The sequence below is a fragment of the Corvus hawaiiensis genome, chromosome 23 (assembly GCF_020740725.1).
Source record: "Corvus hawaiiensis isolate bCorHaw1 chromosome 23, bCorHaw1.pri.cur, whole genome shotgun sequence".
Classification (NCBI taxonomy): domain Eukaryota; kingdom Metazoa; phylum Chordata; class Aves; order Passeriformes; family Corvidae; genus Corvus; species Corvus hawaiiensis.
In genome coordinates, this window is record NC_063235.1 from 6,347,892 (window position 1) to 6,367,736 (window position 19,845).

Consider the following 19,845-nt stretch of genomic DNA (forward strand, 5'->3'; position numbering starts at 1 on the left):
TCGCTGTGGAAGTGTTCAGCTCCTGCTTTGACGGCTGAAGTCAAAACACAGCCCAGCTCGAAGAGCGTGTTTCCACACAGAACACCCTTGGGCTGCAGCAGCCGCTGTGGCTACGCTGCGAACGGCTTTGATTTGAAGCATATTTAGTGACATTTGTGCTCCCTCCCAGGGGACTCCGTGCAGACAGCCACACGTGCTGTGTCCTCCTCTATCCTTTTCACTCCCGACACGGCCTGATGGGCTGGAGGTACAAAACTGCCCCCAGGGACCCCACTGCTCTCGGTGTCCTCAACACACGAGTGCAGCTGCTGCTGGTGGCCAGCGATACCTGAGATCCTCCCAGCTGGCCCTCTCAGGACCTTCAGCAGCGCCTGGAGCAGAGGGGACATCTGTTAATGGCTTTATCTTGCCAATCCATCCCCATCGATGGTGCTGGTGGGTGACACATCAATCATCCCGAGGCCTCCCGAGCTGCTCTGCTGCCGTGTGTCTGCGCTGTACCTCGGCCCTTGATGGTCATCACAAAAGATCGCCCAACTCTCAGCACAGATGGCAGGTTTTCAACCAAACGCCACCCCCTCCACCTCGGCTTTAGGATTTCCACCAGCAGATGGCAGGGCGGGATTGCTCCACGAGCAGAAAGGAGGGAGAACATTTCACCCAGGGCAGGCAGCAGCAAGAACCGGGATAAGCCCCGTTTTTCCATGCCGGGGAATTCGGGAGGGCAGGGCTCGCTCCTGGAGCACCTGCTGCACAGCAGATCTCCCACGGCCCGGGAGTGTCCCTGTCCCCTCCAAGGCTCGTTCATCAGGACCCTGCTTTGTTCCAGCCGTGTCGGGCTGGGAGCCTTTTTAACACCACTGTGCCGCAGCCCCAGCCCACGCCTTCCCACGGGCCTCTTCAGCAGGAATTTTTTTGCCTGAAGAACAAGGATGCACGGAGAGTTCGGGGATTTCCCCTGCAGGGTAGATCAAAAGTTGCCAGGATGTATTAGAGGAGACGTTTAGGCTAAAGAAAACCCTGGGAAAAAAAAAATCAAATGAAGCTGCAGTCCCGAGCTACTGCTCTATAATCACCGTGTTGCTGTGGGGAGAAAACCCCATGGGGCTGAACCGATGCCCTTCCACCCGCCCCGGCTCCCGTTTGATCCGCAGAGATCAGGAAGTGGTTTTTCTTTTTTTCCCTCTGTCTCTGTTTTGTTTTAGCACTGTAGCCCGCGGGGCCGGTTTGTGTGCCTGCCTCCCACGGAGGGTAATTGGGTTCCTCTCTCTGGCCGAGGCCACACCGGAGCACTGAGCTCCCACCGCCGCCTCCAGCCGGGTCAGGGCAGCCCAGGCACCAGCGGGACGAGCCGTCATCAATAGCCCTATTATTGCTCTTGAAGTTTCTCCCCGCTTCCAGACGGATGCTGCATTACTCCATCACAGCTGCAGTTGCTCCCTTCCAGCAATTCCCCGCACAGCACTTAAGGAAGGGATTTATGGGCGGTTTTGAAAGGCATTTTGCAGCGAGAAGGAGTTATGGGAAAGGAAGTTGAATTCCCACCATTCCCCAGTAAAATTCTCCCAAGCATCTTTCACGAGAGGGATCATTTACTGCTCCTTTCCTCAAAACAGAGACAGGCTCTCAGCTGTGGCGCTTTGTTTAGTCCAAAGCGTTTCCCGACAGCAAGATGCCACAGAGGTTATTCTGGTCTCGGCTGCAAAGGGTCAGGAGACCAGGGCAAGCCCTCAGTCTGGCTGCTGGAGGCTCTGCCAGACCCCATCTGTTCCCTGACACTTTCGTAGACCCTAAATGAAATGATTTCTTCTCGAGTGACGGATTATTGCCAATCTCAGGGCAAGCCTTGGTGAATACCTGGCTGCTTTTGACTCATTTTCCAAAGTAAAAAAGTCTTGGGGCCAGAGTCACCAAGAGCTATAAAACAATCACAGGGGATGTCACCTTAAAAGCTGCACCTCACCTTTTTTTGGAGCTTTTCAGGAATCAAAACCTGCCACAAAATTACTCATCGATGACCTTCACAGGCCCCTTCCGTGATCCGGGCAGGCTGGATGAGCAGATCGGATTCACTTCAACACTTACATTTCATAACCAGGACAGGGGGTTTGAAAGACTTTATTTGCCACCTTTGCTGATGTCACAGCTCGTGAATCTAAGAGCACTGCACAGTGTAAAGTGAGGCCGTGAGCTCTAGTGCACAAACCAGCTGCAGGAACAGCCAGGGTCCACGAGGACCTCCCTCCTGTGACTTTATTAAAAGGAAATATGTTGTTCCTGGCTGATTCCGGTGCTTGAGGACAAGGGTGAGAAGTAGCAGAGGCATTTCTGTGCGCTAAGTGCGATGACTTCCATCAAAACAACTGGGAGGGACTCACTTTCCAAACAAAGGCAGATACATACATTGACATGCACATGGCAGATACCATCTGCAGGAAGGAAAACAACAGCTCATCCCCACAGCCCGACCGGCTGCACCTCTGACCTGAGGCATGGGAAGAGCTTCTCCCATTCAAAAGAGATCTTCTCCCTCTTTTTTACCTTTCTTTGCACTGACCTTCTCTCTCTTTCCGTGGTAGAGGTGGGCAAGGGGTGGGCGTGCAGCTGGGTCCAGGATATTCTGCACGTTTATCCCAGCAAGTCAAGGCACAAATGCACGGAGCAGGGGCTGTTCAGGTGGGAGGGAGCACTGGGAAACCCTGCTCTGCCACCACGGGAAGTGGCACAGGAGCGGGGTGGCTTGAAAGCTTCAAGTTTCTGTTCTTTCTGCCCAAAGAAGAGAGGAGAGGAGGCCAGCTGGAGGAGCCGAGGTGTAATCTGCTGTGTCAGTCATCTGGGGGCACACAGGGCAAGGCAGGGAGAGCTCTCAGGACTCAGGACAAGTGCAGTGACACCTCAGTGGGTTTTGGTCCCAGCCCAGGGAGGGGGATGAGAGGTGTGAGACCCAAATGTGGTGCTGGAGAAAGAAAACAGAAACACTGTGGGAGGAGAGGGTGAGGGATGCTGGGCTCAGGGAGAACGAGGGAGGCACTTCAAATTCAGGCTGCTCCGACCCATTTTCCCCCTTTGCAGTCACGGCTGTTCAGCAGGGGGTGGAGGAGAGACAGCTCCAGCAGGGAGACTGGCAGAGGGAAAGGCATCTTCTTCTCACTTTGGCCGTCAGAGCCTTCCCCTCCGTGACAGGCTGTTGGAACCCTGGGTTCCGAAAGAAGAAAAAGCAACAACAACAGGCGTCCCTTTGAAATCCTCTGTCTCGCCTCTTCACACCTCGGTGGTGCAGGGCAAGGGCTGAGCCCGGGTGGCCTGGCCAGCTGCTCCGGCAGGGTTTGTGCCGGGAACCCAGCGCAGGCCCTGCAGCCACGGCGGGATTTCAGCGGGGCTGTGGGAACGAGCCCTGCTAAGCCGCTGCCTCACTCCACCTTAAGGGCACATAAGTGGGAAAAGCTGGTAATGCGAAGAGGAAAGCACAGGGATTAGCAGGCAGCCAGTTCTCTTCGGGAGCTGGGGGCGGGGGGGCTGGAGCCTGCCTCGTGGGTGCCAGCAGTGCTGGGCATGGGGTGTGAGCTGTGTCCATCCCACCACACCAAAATGAGGAGCTGCAGCTGGGGGACGCGTCGAAGGGAATCAGCACGAGCGAGTCTGGCTGGCAGCTCCGAGTCCTCGGGGGAATAAAGACAGTATTTCAAGGCTGGTTGTTTTCCGAAGGACAGCAACGCTGGGTTCTGCAGAGGGGTTTGCTGGAGGAGGAACGGGGTTGGGATCTGCGTGTGCCCCCTCCCTCGTAGCCAGAAGGGTCTGGAGCACGGCCTCGTGCAGACAAGTGCATGGAGTTGGATGTGATTTACGTTTGCAGGCGTCACGAGGGAGAGGACGTGCGACGGCGAGGCGAGGAGGGCGGCGCGAGGAGGGAGGGAAGAGCAGAGAGAATTTTCTCTATGGATCCTTGGCTTCTGCAAAGCAGGAAAGATGCCTTTTCAACCGAGTTTGTTCTCAGCCCTGCGGGCAATGAGCACTGAAGAACTCCTGTCTCCAGAGGGGAAGGGAGGGTCAGAAAGCCCCGATTTCCGTCGCCCAGGAGCGGCAGATCCTGGATGTCCCAACCCTGATCCCGGGTCCCTGCGCGGCAGCACCCAAGACGGGAGGTGCCGCGTAAGCTGGCGGCACAGGGATGCCGGCAGAGGCTGGGGAGAAGAGGAAAGTGGCGATTTGGCTGCTCTTGGATGAGCCCTCCCTCAGTGCTCCCGCTGGCGACGGCATCCTGGGCACGGCCGGCACGGCTGCGGCCGAGCCAGCGCCCCGGGCCCTCCGGCTGGAGGAGCCCATCCTGCTGGCCAGGAAGCTCCGGCGGGATGGCAGCATCTCACCGGGGACGCGGCGGAGCGGGGCCGGCCTCACTGCGGGGCTCGGGTAAGCCAGGGAAGATGCAGTCAAAACAACCGGAGCGGGAGCAGCCTCCCTCCTGGGGATCTGCACAGGCCCGGCGGCGCCGTGCAGGAAGGACCACGGCCAGGCCTGGATGGGCAGCAGGGACGTGGCCACGGGTGAAGGCTCCATTTCTGCCACGTAATTATTCAGGTGGGAGAGGAGTCGCAGCCGGATGGGGTCGGCGGCGTTTTGGCCCTCGAGGATGCCCAGGTACCTGACAACTTCGGTGAGACACTCGCGGAAGCCGATGCTTCTGTAATCCACGGCCAGAGCCCGGGCATCCAGGAAGCCTGGAGGGAGAGGAGGTGGGTGACAGTAAGGCCGTGCAGAGCTCAGGAATGCGCTTGGATTTCACTACCCTCTCTAGTGCACTGTGTATTTCACTTGAGGCACTTTGCTGCCGTGTGATATTCCTGAAGCAGGCAGCCAAGTGGGTGTCCCGAGGGACCGGACGTTTGCGTGCGTGAGAGCGGCGTCTGCGGTTATCTGACCGGGATGAACCCGCCGGGGTCAGGGAGCCTCTCACTCCGTGTGAGACCAGTGAGAGGTTTCATTAGCTGTGCTCAGGAAGGAAGAATTTTTTCCTGTTGGATTCTATCCGTTATCACTGCTGGAGACATGGCTGTGGGCTGGGCGGGCACTGGGGTTGGGCTGCCTTTGCCAAGGGGCCATTCCAGTCAGGACAGTGCCTCCTCAAGGCACAGCTTAGCACCACTTCCCTCTGCCTGGCTCCCAAAATTTACACTCCCTTTAAACCAACATCACAGGGCAGTGGCAGAACCAAAACAGCTGGGCTGAGAAAGCTCAAAGCCACAGAAATCAGCAACCAGCCGCTGATTTTAAGGCTTCTGCTCCCAACTTGCAGCTTCGTGAGGCCGTAAGCAATAAAGCAGAGAATGTCACAGCACAGTGAAGCGCTGGACCACTGTGCTTGACGGGGTCTCTCGTGACAATGCAGCCCTTTGTTGCAGTGCAGTCAAACTGAATATCTAAACAAATGTTCCAGACCAAGTTACAGCCCTGAACCAAAGCCTGGATGCCAGCAATGTCCCCAGCAAGCCAAAACTGGGTGGTAAGCAAGCCAGAGGCTTCTTTACTGGAGCTGTGATCTCCATCCTGTTAACTGGAACAGGACAGAGGGTCTGTACTGAGGTCCCAGTACAAATAAGACCTTTGTTGAATTTTGCACAGGGCTCCCTCTCTCTTCTTATAACAACCAAGAGACACACACAAAAAAAAAAAAAAAAAAAAAAAAAAAACAGAAAGGGGAAAAAAAAGCCTTGTTTATTTGCAGAGTCCTCATGCAGAATTCAGCCTCCGCAGGAAATGTATCCCAGGGAGGAGGTAAAGGGTTTAATATGGTTTTTCTGGAAGCAGGCTCCATTTCTGAGCAGGAAGAAATGAGTCCCTGGCTGAACAGCTTTTAGCAGGGGGTGTGACACCAACAGTGCTGTCCCTGTGGGGCTGGGGGGGGGTTCAGCTCCCCACCTGTCCCACTCTCCCAAATGGATGCATGGGATGCTGACCCATCTGTAGGAAAATGCCCATCTGCCCTCCCTCAAAAGGTATTTCCCTTGGGAAGCAGGCAGAGCTGGCTGGAGGCAGCTCGCTGCTGCAGCTGATGGGGAATTTTCCTTCCAGGTTTGCACCTTCACCTCACCCCGTGCTCCTAAGAGCAGTTCTTACCTGTTCCTCCTGTGGCGTGAAGCATTTTTAAGTGATCCACTGTCATTTGTAGAATTTCTGCCTTCTCCAGCTTAGAAGACCCCTGTGTGGGGAGCAGAAAGGAAAAGCCATTTGTCATTTTATGGTCCAGGGCTTTGTGCCTCTCAGGAGCCGGGCTCTGACCGATGACTTCCTCCCCGAAACCTCCCTGAAGCCCAGGAGTGCTCAGAGTGGCGCGGGGCATCCACCAGGGCTCTGTTTTTTACATCAAGAGAGCAGAAAAACCAGCTCCTTCCCAATGCAGATTGAAAAATCCCTCTTTCTGTGCTTCCTCATATCTGCAAAATGCTTCCTAGATTGAATTTATCCTCCCCAGGGCTCCTGAATATTTGCCAATATCGTTCCACCACCCCATTCCCACCACCTACTTACTCCCTGGAGTGAGGATGATAAGAAAGGCACAGCCTTGCTGCAGAATTTCTCCTTCTGGAGGCCGTACCCCAAACCCTGCAGCCCTCGTGGGACCAGGGCACCAGGGGCTCTCACAAACACACACCTGCTTCTCGAAGGCCGTGGGCACCAGGCGCCGCAGCTCCGAGAGGCTGCTGTTGATGCGGTCACGGCGCCGCTTCTCGATGATCTGTGGAGATTTCCAAGCAGAGAGAAGAAACCACAGTCACTCCCAGCCACAGCTCCCAGATCTAAAGCCCTGCAGGTGCTTCGAAAGGGCCACGTGTGTGTGAGTGCTTTGGGGTGCAAAATTTGAGAGAAGAAACGTGAACTGGTGTGATAACCACAGGTGAAATTGCTCTCCCCTTTTCTGCCAGATATGAGGCCAAACCTCTGCAAAAAAATTGGCTTTGGGGACAATTCTGCAGGGGATGGAGCAGGAGGGGTGTAAAGGTGATGTTGTACTGTGGCCTCACAATAAGGATGGGCTGATAGGCCCCCAGTGCACACAGGGGGACATCTCTGGCACACAGTCAGGGCCAGCCTGCCCTGGTCATCATAAAGGACACTCACCCCTCTCCTCTTCTTCCTGGCTTGTATCTGAGATGTCGTAGTGGGAGACACAGACCTGGAAACATGGCTGGAAAGGAAGGAGAGGGGATCATTTCTAGCACTGGCTGGAGAGCAACCTCTGTTGCACATATGTTCTACACACATTTGCCATCTGCAGTTTCCTCCCCCCACCCCAAAAAACGTCTTCTGTGGTTCCCATCTCATTTTTACCCACAACACAGAGCTCAGGAACTGGGGATAGGGAGCCAAGCAGAGACTTGAATCCCACTCTCTCCCCTCCGAGAATCTCCCACCAGATCCCAGAAATCTGGGACAGATTTCTGCACCAGAATGTCCATCCACTCCCAGGTACAATTCTTCAATCCCAGCCTGCGATGGCATCTCCACAGGGCTGGGAAAGCAGCGATCCGAGCTCTGGAGTCGTGGCCTTTTTTCCTCCATGTGTGAACCTCCCGTCCCTCGTGTCTGAGCCTGCCCTGTCTGCAGGCTTTGCATCTCGGAGCCGCGATAGCAGGAGGGATCTGGGCTCCAGGGATCCGAGCTCCCACCCAGGGAGGGCTGGCTGCTCCTCAGGGTGAGGCCAGCGGTGGCACTGATGTGGTTTCTGAGGGCTTCCCGGAGAGTCGCTTCCCAAACCACAATTTTTGGGGTGGGCTGGGATGTTCTCAGTGTTCTGAACCATTCAGAGAGGGGCCAGGAACGGGGCAGGGAGGACACCTGGCAGGAGGTGACGGAGCAGGGACGCTCCTGCTGGCTCAGAGGACAAGTGACATTGTGGGGACAGGCTAAGGAACAGGGCCCCACAAACCACCCTGTGCCCGCCAGGCTAAAGACACCAAAGGTCAGCCCTAGACATGCAGAGGGAGGCAAAGTTCAACCCTTAGGTCCCCGTAACGATGGATAACCGACCGTGGGAAACTCCCTGGAGCAAGACCCCGTGGCTGGTGGGGGGGGGATGAGGCTGGCCAGGCCACGTCCTGCCTCCCCTAAGCAGGGTTTGTCCCTCTGGAAAGTGGAACTGGCTCAGGGTTTGTCCCTCTGGAAAGTGGAACTGGCTCGGGGCTCCTTCTGTGCCTTACGAAACTCGGAGCAGGGATGTGAACACGCGTCCGCCTGCAATCCCGGCCAGCCCAGCACGCCGCAGGGACCAGAGCTCGTGTCAGGCACCCAAATCTGGAAAGGGCCACTTGGGTTCACCCCAATCCAAATGTTTTTCAGTTTGACAGAGCATTTTAATAGGAATCCATTAAGGATTTTCCTGCACAGACAGTGCTGTCTGCAGCCAGCTGAAAACTAGACCCAACTCAGCCTATTAAAAATAGGCCCAAGCGAGGCGCTTTCAGAAGTGGTTTTACACAATAACACGTTCTTCTGCTGCCTGCTCCGCTCATCTCCATACAGGTCCCCTATTTGAATGTCTGCTGGGTGGGCTCTCTCTGGGCAGAGGTGCTGGCTGGCTCCACAAGTACCAACATGCATCGCCAGCTACGCAGACGTGCACAGAATGAGCCATTTTGATGTGAAAACGGGCTCTGCACAGACACCGGGGTGTTTTAGGTGCAGGGGGTAGGTGCTGAATTCACCTGGAAATGCAAAGTAGGCACCCAAAAATAACAGTGGTTTTTGAAACTCTCTTTGCAGGGCGGTCTGGATGCGTTGTTCTTTGTGAGCTGCTGTTCCAGATGTGGATATCAACACCTATCTCACTGCAAAATGTATTTAAAAAATACATCTGGTGGACTTGAACCACATAAAAGATAGCGTGAGTATATTCCCCATGACTAAAATTTCTGCATTGCTCTTTGCTTGGTTTTGTCATTCACAGCACAGCTCTGGCTGTGATCTGGGCAGATCTTGCACTTCTGCAGTGACCCCAGAGCCTAAACTTGCTCCAAGCACAGATCCAAGCCTCACGCCCGGCATGACTCATCCCCTCACTACGGGGAAACTGGTTTGCCCAAACCACTCAGCCGATGGGTAATGGGCTGGGAACCCCAGCCAGGCAGCCGCTCTCTGCTCTGATCACTCCTCCACACTCCCCACCTGGAAGTGTTTGATTTTTCTGGATCCACCAGCATCCCATGCAGGATGGCATTACTTGGGGTGTGACCTCTGCAGGGCAGGAACAGCTCTTTTGGCTGTGGATTTGCGTGACATGAGGAACAACATCCACCTATACAAATATCACCAGATCACAGCCAGCCTGGTTCTACTACTGGCTCGAGAGGAGAAACACATTAGCAGCACCAAAGAGAGATTAAAAGTTCATCATTGCTGGTCACTGAAATAAAATATTGTGACAATTCCGGTATTTTATCCCTCGGGGTCCTATGGACTCAGTCTGCTGCTATTTTGATGTGGAGAGGTGGGATATATTTCACCTGCAGCAGGAAAGCAGCTTAAATATCGATGCACTTGGAAACGGCGTAAGGGCTCAGGGAATCCCTGCAGGACATTTTGTGCCCGACGTGGCCGACTCTGCTGTGACTGTATCAGAAGCAGATTCATGAATTTAGTCCCATGAGAACCTGAGCTTGGCACCTGCCAGGCAGCTGCTCCGCTCAGGATACCAAAGAGCAAGAGGGAATGAATTCATCCAAAGCTGGTCGTGGAGGGAAGGGGGACACTTGGCCATTGAAACAAGAGTTCAAAAGCAGCTGAGTTTTGGATGGGAACAAATAACAGAGCCTTTCCTTCATCCCCTGCGCCGTCTGCACCCTCGGAGCCTGGGAGGGCTGACCCAGCCTGGGAACCCGGGCTGCCAGCGGCGCTGAGGATGCCCTTTGCCAGGGGAGCACGGGGAAGCCTGAGGGCATCGCCTGGGGAACCACACACGGGTCCTGTCCTCACCATTCCCTCACAAAGAGCAAAGCCCAGAGCTGATGGGACAGAGCCTTCGAACTGCGCTGCCGAGGGGCACCGGGGCAGCCCTTCCCCGCTCGGGCTCCCTCCCTAACGCATCACAGCCCCAGCTGGTGCCTTACAAATGCATCAGCAGAGCAGAAGTGTTTTTCTCATGCAAAACCACAAAAAATGTGGTTTCTTCCCCATTCCCTGGGAGCTCTCGGATTGCCGGGAGCGCAGGGGTGTGGGTGCCTCTGCTCGGGGGGGGCTGCCCCATCTCGGGGTGCAGAGAACGGGCTCCTGCTGCCCTTCTCCCACCTGGCAGGAGAAGGCCACCGCGCTGGCTTTAATGGGATTCTCTTGAAGCTCCTAACACAGCTTTAACACTTGTATGGCCACTTCGGTTTCCTTGCGGGGTCAGCCCCACGGCCAGCACCAGCCCTGGCCGGCGCTCTAGGGTCATCCTGCCTGTCCGCGCAGGACCAGCCCGACCCCGAGGGGTTAAGCGAGGTGCGAGGGACTCCCGGTTGCGGCGGTGGCAGCCCCGGTGCCCTCCCGTGCCGTGTCCCGGTGCCGCCGTGGCAGAGCCGGTGCCCTCCCGAGCCGTGCCCCGGCAGGCACCGAGCGCTGGGGGAGCCGTGCCGGGACCCCAAAAACCCGCGTGGGACGGAGGCTGCCCTCACCTGTACTCCTCCTCCCGGCCCACGTCGATGGTGCCGTCAGATTCCGTGTCGGACGAGCTCTCCTCGCAGAGCCGCTTCATCCTGGCGGGGGGAGAGGCCGGTGGGCTCGGCGAGGTTGCCCCACGCGTGGCCCCGGTGGCCGCCGCCGTCGTTCCCCGCCGTGCTCGGGGCAGTGCTGTCCCTGCCCGGACTCCGCCGCTCCGGCCCCGCACGGCTCCTCCCCTGCCCGCTCTGCCTCTCCCACCCCCGGCTCTCCTTCCCTGGCTCCCTCCCGGCACGTCCCCACCTCCCGGGTAATGGGTTAATGAGCCACCATCTCCCGGGAGTGACGGATTACGCGGCCGCGCCGGCGCTCCCCGGTTCCCAGGGCCCCCCCGCGCCCCCCCGCCTCCTCCCGCTCGCTGGTCGAAATCCCAAATCTTCCTGTAAAAGGAACAGTCTGTGTGAACCGTCTCATGTCCCCCCCCTCCTGCCCACGGCCCCCCTTCCAGCCGCTGCACATTGGCCTCAGCCCCAGTTTAAAGGGACCAGTGACCTCACTGGCAACAGAAAACCGTGGGAAAGAGATGGGACTGATAAAGCCTTGAGTTGTTTCAGGGAAAAATCAACATCCAGCCCCACACGCACACACATGTCTGCCCGGCTCCGCGCGGCGCAGGCACTTTGCAGGCTTATGATTCAGATGGAAACCGGCTCATTCGGAGCGCGGTGCTGTTTGAGGACGCCGCTCAAAGGGCCCTCGGCTGGGATTAATCAGCGGCCACTGCCGAGGGCCGGGCTGGCAGCGGTGGCACCGCGCTCGGGATGGGTCCGGCACCACGCCGCGGTGGTCCGGCCGGGAGCTCGGCCCCTCTGCCACGCTCGCACAGCCTCGGAGCCTCCTCAAGTGCCAGCCCACGGCGCTGCCAGGGCAGGGTGTTTGACACCTACCTACCCTGTGAGACAAAGCGGCCAAAAGCCGACTTCAGGCTTTGTAACATTAGGGTGAATCGCTGTTTTCTCGTCTCATTCCACAATGCTGGAAAGTTTAACCCACAGCCCAGCATCGAGTGAGCATCTCCCTTTCCCTGCTCTGGCAGGAAGGAGGCAGGAATCAGGTTTTTTCAGAGCCCTGCGCTGCTAAAATCCCCCAAGGCAGCAAAAACGTGTGCGTGTGGGAGAGAGAGAGAGAAAGAGAGAGAGAGGAGGAGGGAGAGCACAGAAGTGGAGGTTCCCAGTACGAAAATAATGCCTTTTATTTTGAAAAAAAATAATCAGCGCTGAGATCTGGCAACACGTGGGTTTCCCAAAGCCCTTCTGCAGAGACCGCGGCGGCGATAACAGCCCTGTCGCCGCTCGGGCCAGCCAAGCCACCCCACCACCCGTCTCCCGTGGCCTCCTGGGGTGCTCCCTATCTCCCTCAGCCATCTCTGCCAGCTCACCCATGCTGCACCCGCCAACCCCGAGGTGTCTGCAATTCCCCAGCACCTCTCCAGCAGCTCCGGAAAAGCCAAATCCTGGCTCCTGCCTGCCCTTCGCCCACGCCTGCCCCAGCCCAGCACATGGAGCAGAGGAAAGCGCGGCCCCCCCCGAGTGGTTTTTGGGACTGAACAGCACCGTCCTCCCCTTCTGAAGTGAAGCAACGGGGACCTGAAGCAGCCGTCCTGTGCTGGAGTGGAAAATGGACGTCTCGGCAGTGTTTGTAAACTGGAAAAGGGAGTAAAACCTTTGCTTCAGCTCACAGCACTTTGTTTCTCTTATTCTGGTGTTTTGTTTTCACTACGAGAAGCGGTCAAGAAGCCGAGCTGTTATTAGCTTACATTTCCAAACGAAAGGTTGCTTTGAACCAGAAGAATTAGAAAAGTGTTATTTTAGCAGTTTTGAGACCCACTCCTCCTCCCTTTCCAAAGTGATTTCAGTTAGAAACACATACATGTCCAAACCAAACTTCCCATAAACATGTGTTTTTGAGAGATTAATGCTCTTTCCACTGATAAAACCATTTGAATGGGATCCTGAGATTGGTTGTTTCAGGCTCTTGCTCATATCACAGTGAGCCTGAACCAAGCCGAGCCCAGACCTGCCACAGAGGAACACTTTTCTTGTCCATTAGAAAGGAATTCACTGTCCAGACTCCATCTTTTCTGGGCCTTGTCTAAGCATCATTATCTGGGTTCAATTGAAGTGTAATTGGCAACATGTTTTTCTAGGATTACACTTCATTATGAACAGAGCGGGGGCCCCAAAACCCACTTCTCCTGTAATCGGATCCGTTCTCCAGCCTGTGCTCCTGGAGACTCGTTTATAATCGACCCCAGAGATCCCAGGGGGGATTGTGAGGGGCATCTGAACCACCCCAGACGGAGCAGAGACGGTGCTGAGACCCCTCACGGGCCGGTTCAGTGGAGACGACAGGGAAGGATTAAACGGGTTTAGCTGCGTGAGGGGAGCTGGATTTCGGGAGTGTCACCCATGTCCCACGGGAGGGAGAAGCCAGACCTCCCCCACAGTGGGCAAGGGGAGATTGGGGTTCAGAAATGGGGGTTCTGCCCCTCCTGGCCTCTCACTGGGTGTCTTTGCAGGCGGTTCCCGTGGTACAGTGACCCCAAGAGCAGAGCCACAAGCAGTGGGTGACCAACCTCTGCCCAGAGCCGATTTGCTCTTCCCTGGAGAGCTCCAGGCTTTGCCACAGCCAAGCCAGGGAATTACCAGAGGAAATCTCTCCCCAAGCCCTGAATTAACAACGCTGGCCCCGTGCTTGGGGCTGTTTCCCCTCTGGGATCACAGCAAGCATTGCTGCAATGCCTGTCCCCATCCCCGGGACCCCTCTGGGACCCTCTGGGGCTCAGGAGCTGCTGAGAGCTGTCCCCTGCTCGGGCTGGCTGTGCGTCTCCGTGGTGGGAACTGTTTCCAGAGGATGGGTGTCACGAGGACGGGGCTAAGCCATCCATCACACCCAGCACTAATTGGCTACCCTGCTTCAGAGGCCAAGGAAAAAGCGAGCTGCAAAGATTGATGTTCCTTCCCTGCAGCAGGAAAAACTCTCCGGGCCAGGACTGAGGGTGGATCCCTGCCAGGGACCTGGGATTGCCTAGGTTTGCCTGTGCCAGGCCTGTCCTGGGGATGAAGGGCTCCAGTCTAAGCATCCCTGGAGGGGCAATGATCAGCCCAGCCACCAACCCCCCTCCCACACTGGGACCACGCTGCTCCCTCCCCTCCTGCCTTCCCAGCTCTGGGAAATGTCCCAGGAGAGCGGCCAGCTGTGAAAAGCTGCAGCAGCTGGAATGTGGGAGGGAGGGCAAGGCTTCTGGAAAGCCAGAGGCAGCCGAGGAGCAGGACTTATCTGTTACCTCCCCGTGAACTGACACCTCTGATTTAACCCCGTGCATGCCTGGAATGCCCTGTCCGCACATCTTCAGTCAACATCACCTCCTAACCTCAGGTCCCACCGCCGCCTGCCAGAGCCACAGCTGTAATTCCCAAAGCAGAGGCCTCACAGGGATGCTGGACAGGATTCCTGGCTGCGGACGGGCTGCCTTGCTCTGTGGCTAAGCAGATTCATCACAGGCGGGAGAACCAGGCAGGGCTTTCAGGAGGTGATTTGGGATGAAAGCGTGGAGGGATGAATGCGGTATCACCTCGGTGGTTTGTCAGATCTGGAGCGGGGCCAGGAGAGGATTGTTTGCCGTGGCTCTGCTCCAAGCCAGAGGCACCACAATTGCAAACTCCCCCCCACTTCCCCGGCCCACGCGATCCAGAGCCCGCCCAGCCGACTGCTACGGGCAGTCCAGGGGAGGGAAAAACAACATTTTCCCACAAACCAGTGGCCTCACCCTTCCCCAGGCAGGGACAGGGCAGATCCCAGAGCTGAAATTCGGCGCTGCCCTCACCACCCTGGCAGGGCTGTCTGTGTCCTCACACCTATTGCCCCGCGGCGGGTCGGGGAATGCGGCGCAGCCCTGCAAATCCCGTGGGAGGGGGCTCCAAGAGGCTGCACCTGCCGAGCTGACGGCTGGGACACCCTGGAGGTGCTGCTGTCCCCCCCTTGAGTCTGTGCCACTCTGTGTCACCAGCTCAGTGCGGCTGGAGGACAGCCAGGGACAGGATCCTCATCCTGCTCTGGAGTCAGCAGATGGTCTAGCATCAGACACCACCAGTGGGTTAGGCCCTTGATATGCCTCAGTTTCCCCACCCATAATGGAGCTGCTGCACTGGGCGCTCGCTTTGCAGAGAAGCCACAACGAATGAGAATTAATATTGCACCAGCCCCGGCGACAGACCGGGTCACTGCTTGTCCAGGAGCCCGAGCCGAGCTCAGGGCTCCCCTGTGGCCACACAGAGAGGAGGGAAGAGTTACTGCCACTGGACACCGGGCTGCTCCTCTCTGGTATTTTGTACCCAGAGAGGGTGATGGGGACAAGGTGAGGGTGATGGGGACAAAGTGAGGGTGATGGCGACAAGGTGAGCTGCGGTGGCACAGGATGGTCCCTGTGACTACTGCGGCCCCGGGTTCCTCGGCTCTGGGATGGGATGAGCCAGCCCTGGAGGTGCCAGCCCCACTCCCATCTCTGGCCGCTGGAAAGACTGGGATGGCCTTAGGGCTGCACCCGTGCTAAGAGGAGCTGGGATGGGAAAACCCGTGGCTGGTGAGGCAAGGTCCTGGCCTTCCCCCGGGGCCAGTCCCCAGGGCTCCGGGGAACACAATGCCTTTGTTTGGGACTTGGCCTGCGCAAGGAGCCCTTCCCTCGCTCAGCCCCAAAACACCAACCCTTCAAAAGGCCTGTCCTCCCCCTCCCCTTCCCCCAGCAATGCTAATGTGCCAGGCCTCTTCTCATGAACCCTGGGAGAGATCGGGCTGGTAGACAGTTTCACCACTTGTTAAATGTGTGTTTAGCGATCCTGTGAGTAGACAAGAACAAATACAAACAAGCCGGGCTGGAGAGCCCCTGCCCCTCCGCCCTGCCTGGAACGCACCAGCCCCAAAGCCTTTCTTCTCTAACCACTTCAAACTTTCATTTCTTCTGAAGCCACAACAAGGCACACTTTGTAAAGCAAATGAGTAAACAGCAACTTTCAGCTTAAAAGGAAAACAAGGGGGAGGGACTGTTTTTAATTACTGGATTTTAAAAAGGGCTTTATTCGGTTAATTGCTTTCTGTTGTAAAATGTTCTCCTGCACACAGCCCTGGTTCTAGCTGCGTTGCTGCTGGCCAGATGGCACTGCAGAGGCAATGACAGCATGTGCCTGCGCTGCTTGGGTACACAAGTGCCTTTAACATTCTCAGACAGCACCCCCGAGCCCTCCCAGCCTCATGGAAATGACACGAGGCACCGAGGCTCGCTCAGACGTGGCCGGTGGTTTGGCATGTCCAACCCCCGTCACTTCCAAAGCATCGGCACGCACGGAAAAGCCTCGGCAGCGCTTCACGGCGAGTTCCCAAAAGGGGCTAATTGCTGTTGATGGCCTCGGCTGCAGAGCATCCTCCCCCCCCCCCCCGCGATGTTCGTGCGAGGTGCTGAGCTCAGCCCGGTCCCACCCTCTGGATCAGGGCAGGGTGACGGAGCTGCGGGGTCTGGCGTGCGTGGAGGCATGTGGGGCTCTCCGTGTGCTGCAGCGGTGCCAGACGGATTCCAACTGCAGCCCTGATGATCACAACCAGCTTGGGAGACACCCCGAGCCCGTGGAAACAGATGGATTAAAAATGGAGAGCGAAGAGGTGCACGGGAGCATCTTGAGCACGAACGGCACCAGTGAGGGACAGATGGCACAGGGAAGGGGCAGAGAGAGGTGGCAGCGGGAGACTCTTCTCCAGCTGGACCAGTCCCAGGAGGGGAAGAGCGAGGGAAAGAAATGGAGCAGGGAGACCCTGAAGCCCTCACTGCACCCTGGGCGCTACAGGGGTTTCCACAAGGCCCTGGGTGCCTCAGAGAGGGCTCAAGCAGTGCAGGGGAAGAGGGAGAGAGGTTTGTTCCCAACGTGGAGCTCGCAGGAGCACACACTCCCTCCTCCCCCGCCGGCCTCCGGGAGGGAGCGCAGGCGTGTGTGGGGAAACAGGGACAAGGAGGCTCCCAGTCAGTAGGGAAGGGATCATCCCCTGGCCCTTCCAGCACGGGCGAGGGGAAGTGCACATCCAGAGGGCTTCCAAAGCCACCAGCCCTCCGCCACAGAGGCCCCAGGGTCAGGGATCACGCAGAGTTCAGGGCAGAGGCAAAGCTGCAGCGCTCGGGCTGGCCCGGGGGAAGCCGCGGTGCTGCCGCTCCCTCTGGCAGTGCGAGCTCCTGACCTTCCCTCCCGGCATGGCCTCTCCCCATTTAGTGACCACCCCCCACCACCACACGCTGCTGTTTTCCATGCTGGTGCTTCCCACAGAATCATTGAAGTTGGAGAAGACCCTTAAAATCGAGTCTAACCATTAACTCAGCTCTCCACTAAACCATGTCCGAGAGTGCCGCATCCACGCGTTCTGTGAACCCTTCCAGGGATGGTGATTCCACCACTGCCCTGGGCGGCTCGTTCCAATGCCTGACCACCCTTCCAGTGAAGATTTTTATTCCTAATATCCACCCTAAACTTCCCCTGGCACAACTCGGTGCCGTTTCCTCTCACCCTGCGAGCAGAGCCCGACCCCCCCGGCTGCCCCCTCCTGTCAGGGAGTTGTGCAGAGCCACAGGGTCCCCCCTGAGCCTCCTTTGCTCCAGGCTGAGCCCCTTTCCCAGCTCCTCCTCATCCGACTTCTGCTCCGCGGAGCTGCTTTGATCAAGCAATCCCCTTTCAAAAAACAAACTCAGTAGAGAGCAGCGGCAGCCAGAGGTTCTCCGGAGCCCGCCGGGCCCGTGGCACCAGGCAGCTTTTCCTGCCTTTCCCTGCGCCCACCGCGGCGGGGGTTCGGCTCCTGCCAGCAGCCGGCAGCTGCTGCTGAATGCTCACTTTCTCTAATTGAATAGCAGGAAGTTAAATCTTGTTCCTTCGCCTTTCAGGCTGTCAGCTGGAACAATCGCCCACCTGTGGCACCACCCCGGGGATATAAATAGGGAACAAAACACAATCGCTGCCGGAGGAATGGCTGGCGTTCCCAGCAGATCTGCCGATACCGAGTGCCACGGTGCGTGCCCGCACACGGGAGAGGTGTCAGTGCCGCGGCCGGGCCCACGGACAGCCCCGGGAACGGCTTCCATGCGCCGGGAATGAGCGCTCAGCGCGCAGGATGGGACGCACGGAGCGCATGGCACACGGGGAGGAGCGGGCAGCGCGTGTGCGGAGCTCTGCGGGGACTCGGGTGGCACATCCCATCCCCAGGTTCCTGCCAGGCGCTCCGCTGGGTGCTCCCATCCTGCGCTGGGATCGTCCTGCAGCTGCCCCGTGCCTCCAGGACAGAGTCCGGCGTGCACTGGTGGTTCCCTCGCTGCTTTTTCCCCGTTTCTCCGAGCGCTGCCAAAGCGGCTGCGAAGCCAAGAGGGAGCGAGAGCTCCTTCCTGGAGCTGCGCCTCGCTCGCCGCCACCCAAGGCGCTCCCCCGCCACCTCCGGCTCTCGCATCATCAGTTCACAGCCGGGCCCCCGCTCCCGCCGGGATGCTCCCGAGGCCGCGGCCGGCACAGCTGGGCTGGATCTGACAGCTCTGCACAGCTGGAAGGAGCCCAGCTGAGGACAAGGATGGAGGGAGGACCCTCTGGGAGCGGGGAAAGGTGGCTGGGAGGGCAGTGGGAGCCACCAGCGCACTCCCGCACCCGCACAGGCCAACGCTGCCGCCACAAGAGGAAACTATTAATTTGCTGGGAATAAAGTCGGCAGCAAGTCAAAACCCATCCTTCTCCCGATGTGCCGGAGAAGAGGCTCCCAGCCTCCCCTCGCACCCTCCCTGCCGGCAGCCCCGTCGCCTTTGTCGGGAGGGACAGGCCTGGCACACGGGGAGGGAATGGGGACGGGCTGGGCACCGCGTCCCCGTCCCGGGCTGGAACACGGCCGGGATTCACCCAGATGTGGGAGCTCTGCTCTCAGCGTGGGACTTGTGGCACCCCGACCCGGCGGTGCCCCCAGATCCCCGGTACCACGGCGGGGGATGTGTCCCCTTCCCTGACACCCTTTGTCACTCCCTGTGGTGACACTCACAGCACTTCCCTGCTTGTTTTCCCACTGCTGCCACGGCCTCCCTCCAGCTCCCCGAGTGGAGCCGGGGTATTCAGGGCTCGGCAGCCTGAATGAAGCCAGATCCCCGGACACATTCCTGTGGTTGTTGCTTTTTTTTTTTTTCCCTCCCTTTTTCTCTTTCTTCCCCCCTCCTCTTCTCCCTCGCTTGGCACCAGCTAAAGGATTCAAAAGGAAGCCAGGCTTGGCAGACGCGGGGGGAGGAGGGAGTGGGGAGATGAAAGAAGGCCTCTCTCCAGCTTTCTCTTCCAGTTCCCACACTCAGCCGGTGCGGAGAGCTCCTAATGATTCCCAGCCGCACCTGGAGGAGGCTGCCGAGGAAGCGGGGCCTGTTTGTACAGCCAGCACGACAGGCCCCCATCGCCCCACCCGTGCCATCTGGGGTGGCCCCACAGCCCCCAGCCAGGTCACCCTGGGCGACAAAGCGCCTGAGATGACGCCTAAGGACGCGTGTCCCACACCAGAATTGGCTCTGGGGAAAACCTTCCCATGCCCAGCTCGGTGGGCTTCAAGCAACCCCTTCCCATGGAGGTCAAACCCCGCAGTGGGGTGGGTTGGGGACAGTCTGGGGGCTCAGGTGGCCCCTGGGGCTGTGCTGAGGCAGAGATGCCCGTTCACGCTCCCCAAACACGCACCTGAGGGCAAGGAGCACCGGGTGGCACCGTGGAAGGCGGCGCTGCCACTTCGGGCACGTTGGCCCGTGAAGGACACCAAGGAGAGGGACATGGGCCACCAAGTCACCTCTGGCGGCACCGCACAGCCCTCCGCGCCCTCTCGTGGCACCCGCTCAGCACCACAACTGGCCCGGACCCTGTCCCTGACCCTGTCCCTGTCCCTGTCCCCATCCCACCCCCATGAGAAATGCTCCCCTGTTCCCTGCGGCGAACGCATCCCCATCAGGACGGCCGTGAATTCCAGCACGGACAACAATGTCCACTCGTGCTCCAATTCCCACCAAAAGTCAGCACAGGCTGGGGAAGCCAAGCTTCCCTCACAGTGCAATCGGAGCAGATTTTCCCTCATTTATTCTCCCTGGCATCAGCAGCTTCTCCAGGCGACCTGTGCCAGAGCCTCACCACCCTC

The 19,845-nt window shown here is 58.1% G+C and overlaps 1 protein-coding gene across 1 annotated transcript; it reads right to left on the reverse strand.

Annotated features, from left to right (window-relative positions):
- Positions 1-2,100: 2,100 nt before the first annotated feature.
- On the reverse strand, positions 2,101-10,875 carry HEYL (hes related family bHLH transcription factor with YRPW motif like). The gene is made up of 5 exons (XM_048326842.1): positions 10,641-10,875; positions 7,114-7,180; positions 6,647-6,730; positions 6,112-6,193; positions 2,101-4,715 (listed from the first exon to the last, which is right to left on the reverse strand). Exons 1-5 carry the CDS (start codon positions 10,718-10,720, stop codon positions 4,048-4,050), a joined length of 981 nt encoding a protein of 326 aa, XP_048182799.1. The 5' UTR covers positions 10,721-10,875; the 3' UTR covers positions 2,101-4,047.
- Positions 10,876-19,845: the final 8,970 nt, after the last annotated feature.

Excerpts from the sequence above, each read along its gene's own strand:
- HEYL (XM_048326842.1), bottom strand. The coding sequence starts at position 10,720 with ATGAAGCGGCTCTGCGAGGAGAGCTCGTCCGACACGGAATCTGACGGC. Across the intron at positions 7,181-10,640 it reads GGCCGGGAGGAGGAGTACAG|CCATGTTTCCAGGTCTGTGT; the intron begins GTGAGGGCAGCC and ends CTTCCTTTCCAG. Across the intron at positions 6,731-7,113 it reads CCAGGAAGAAGAGGAGAGGG|ATCATCGAGAAGCGGCGCCG; the intron begins GTGAGTGTCCTT and ends AAATCTCCACAG.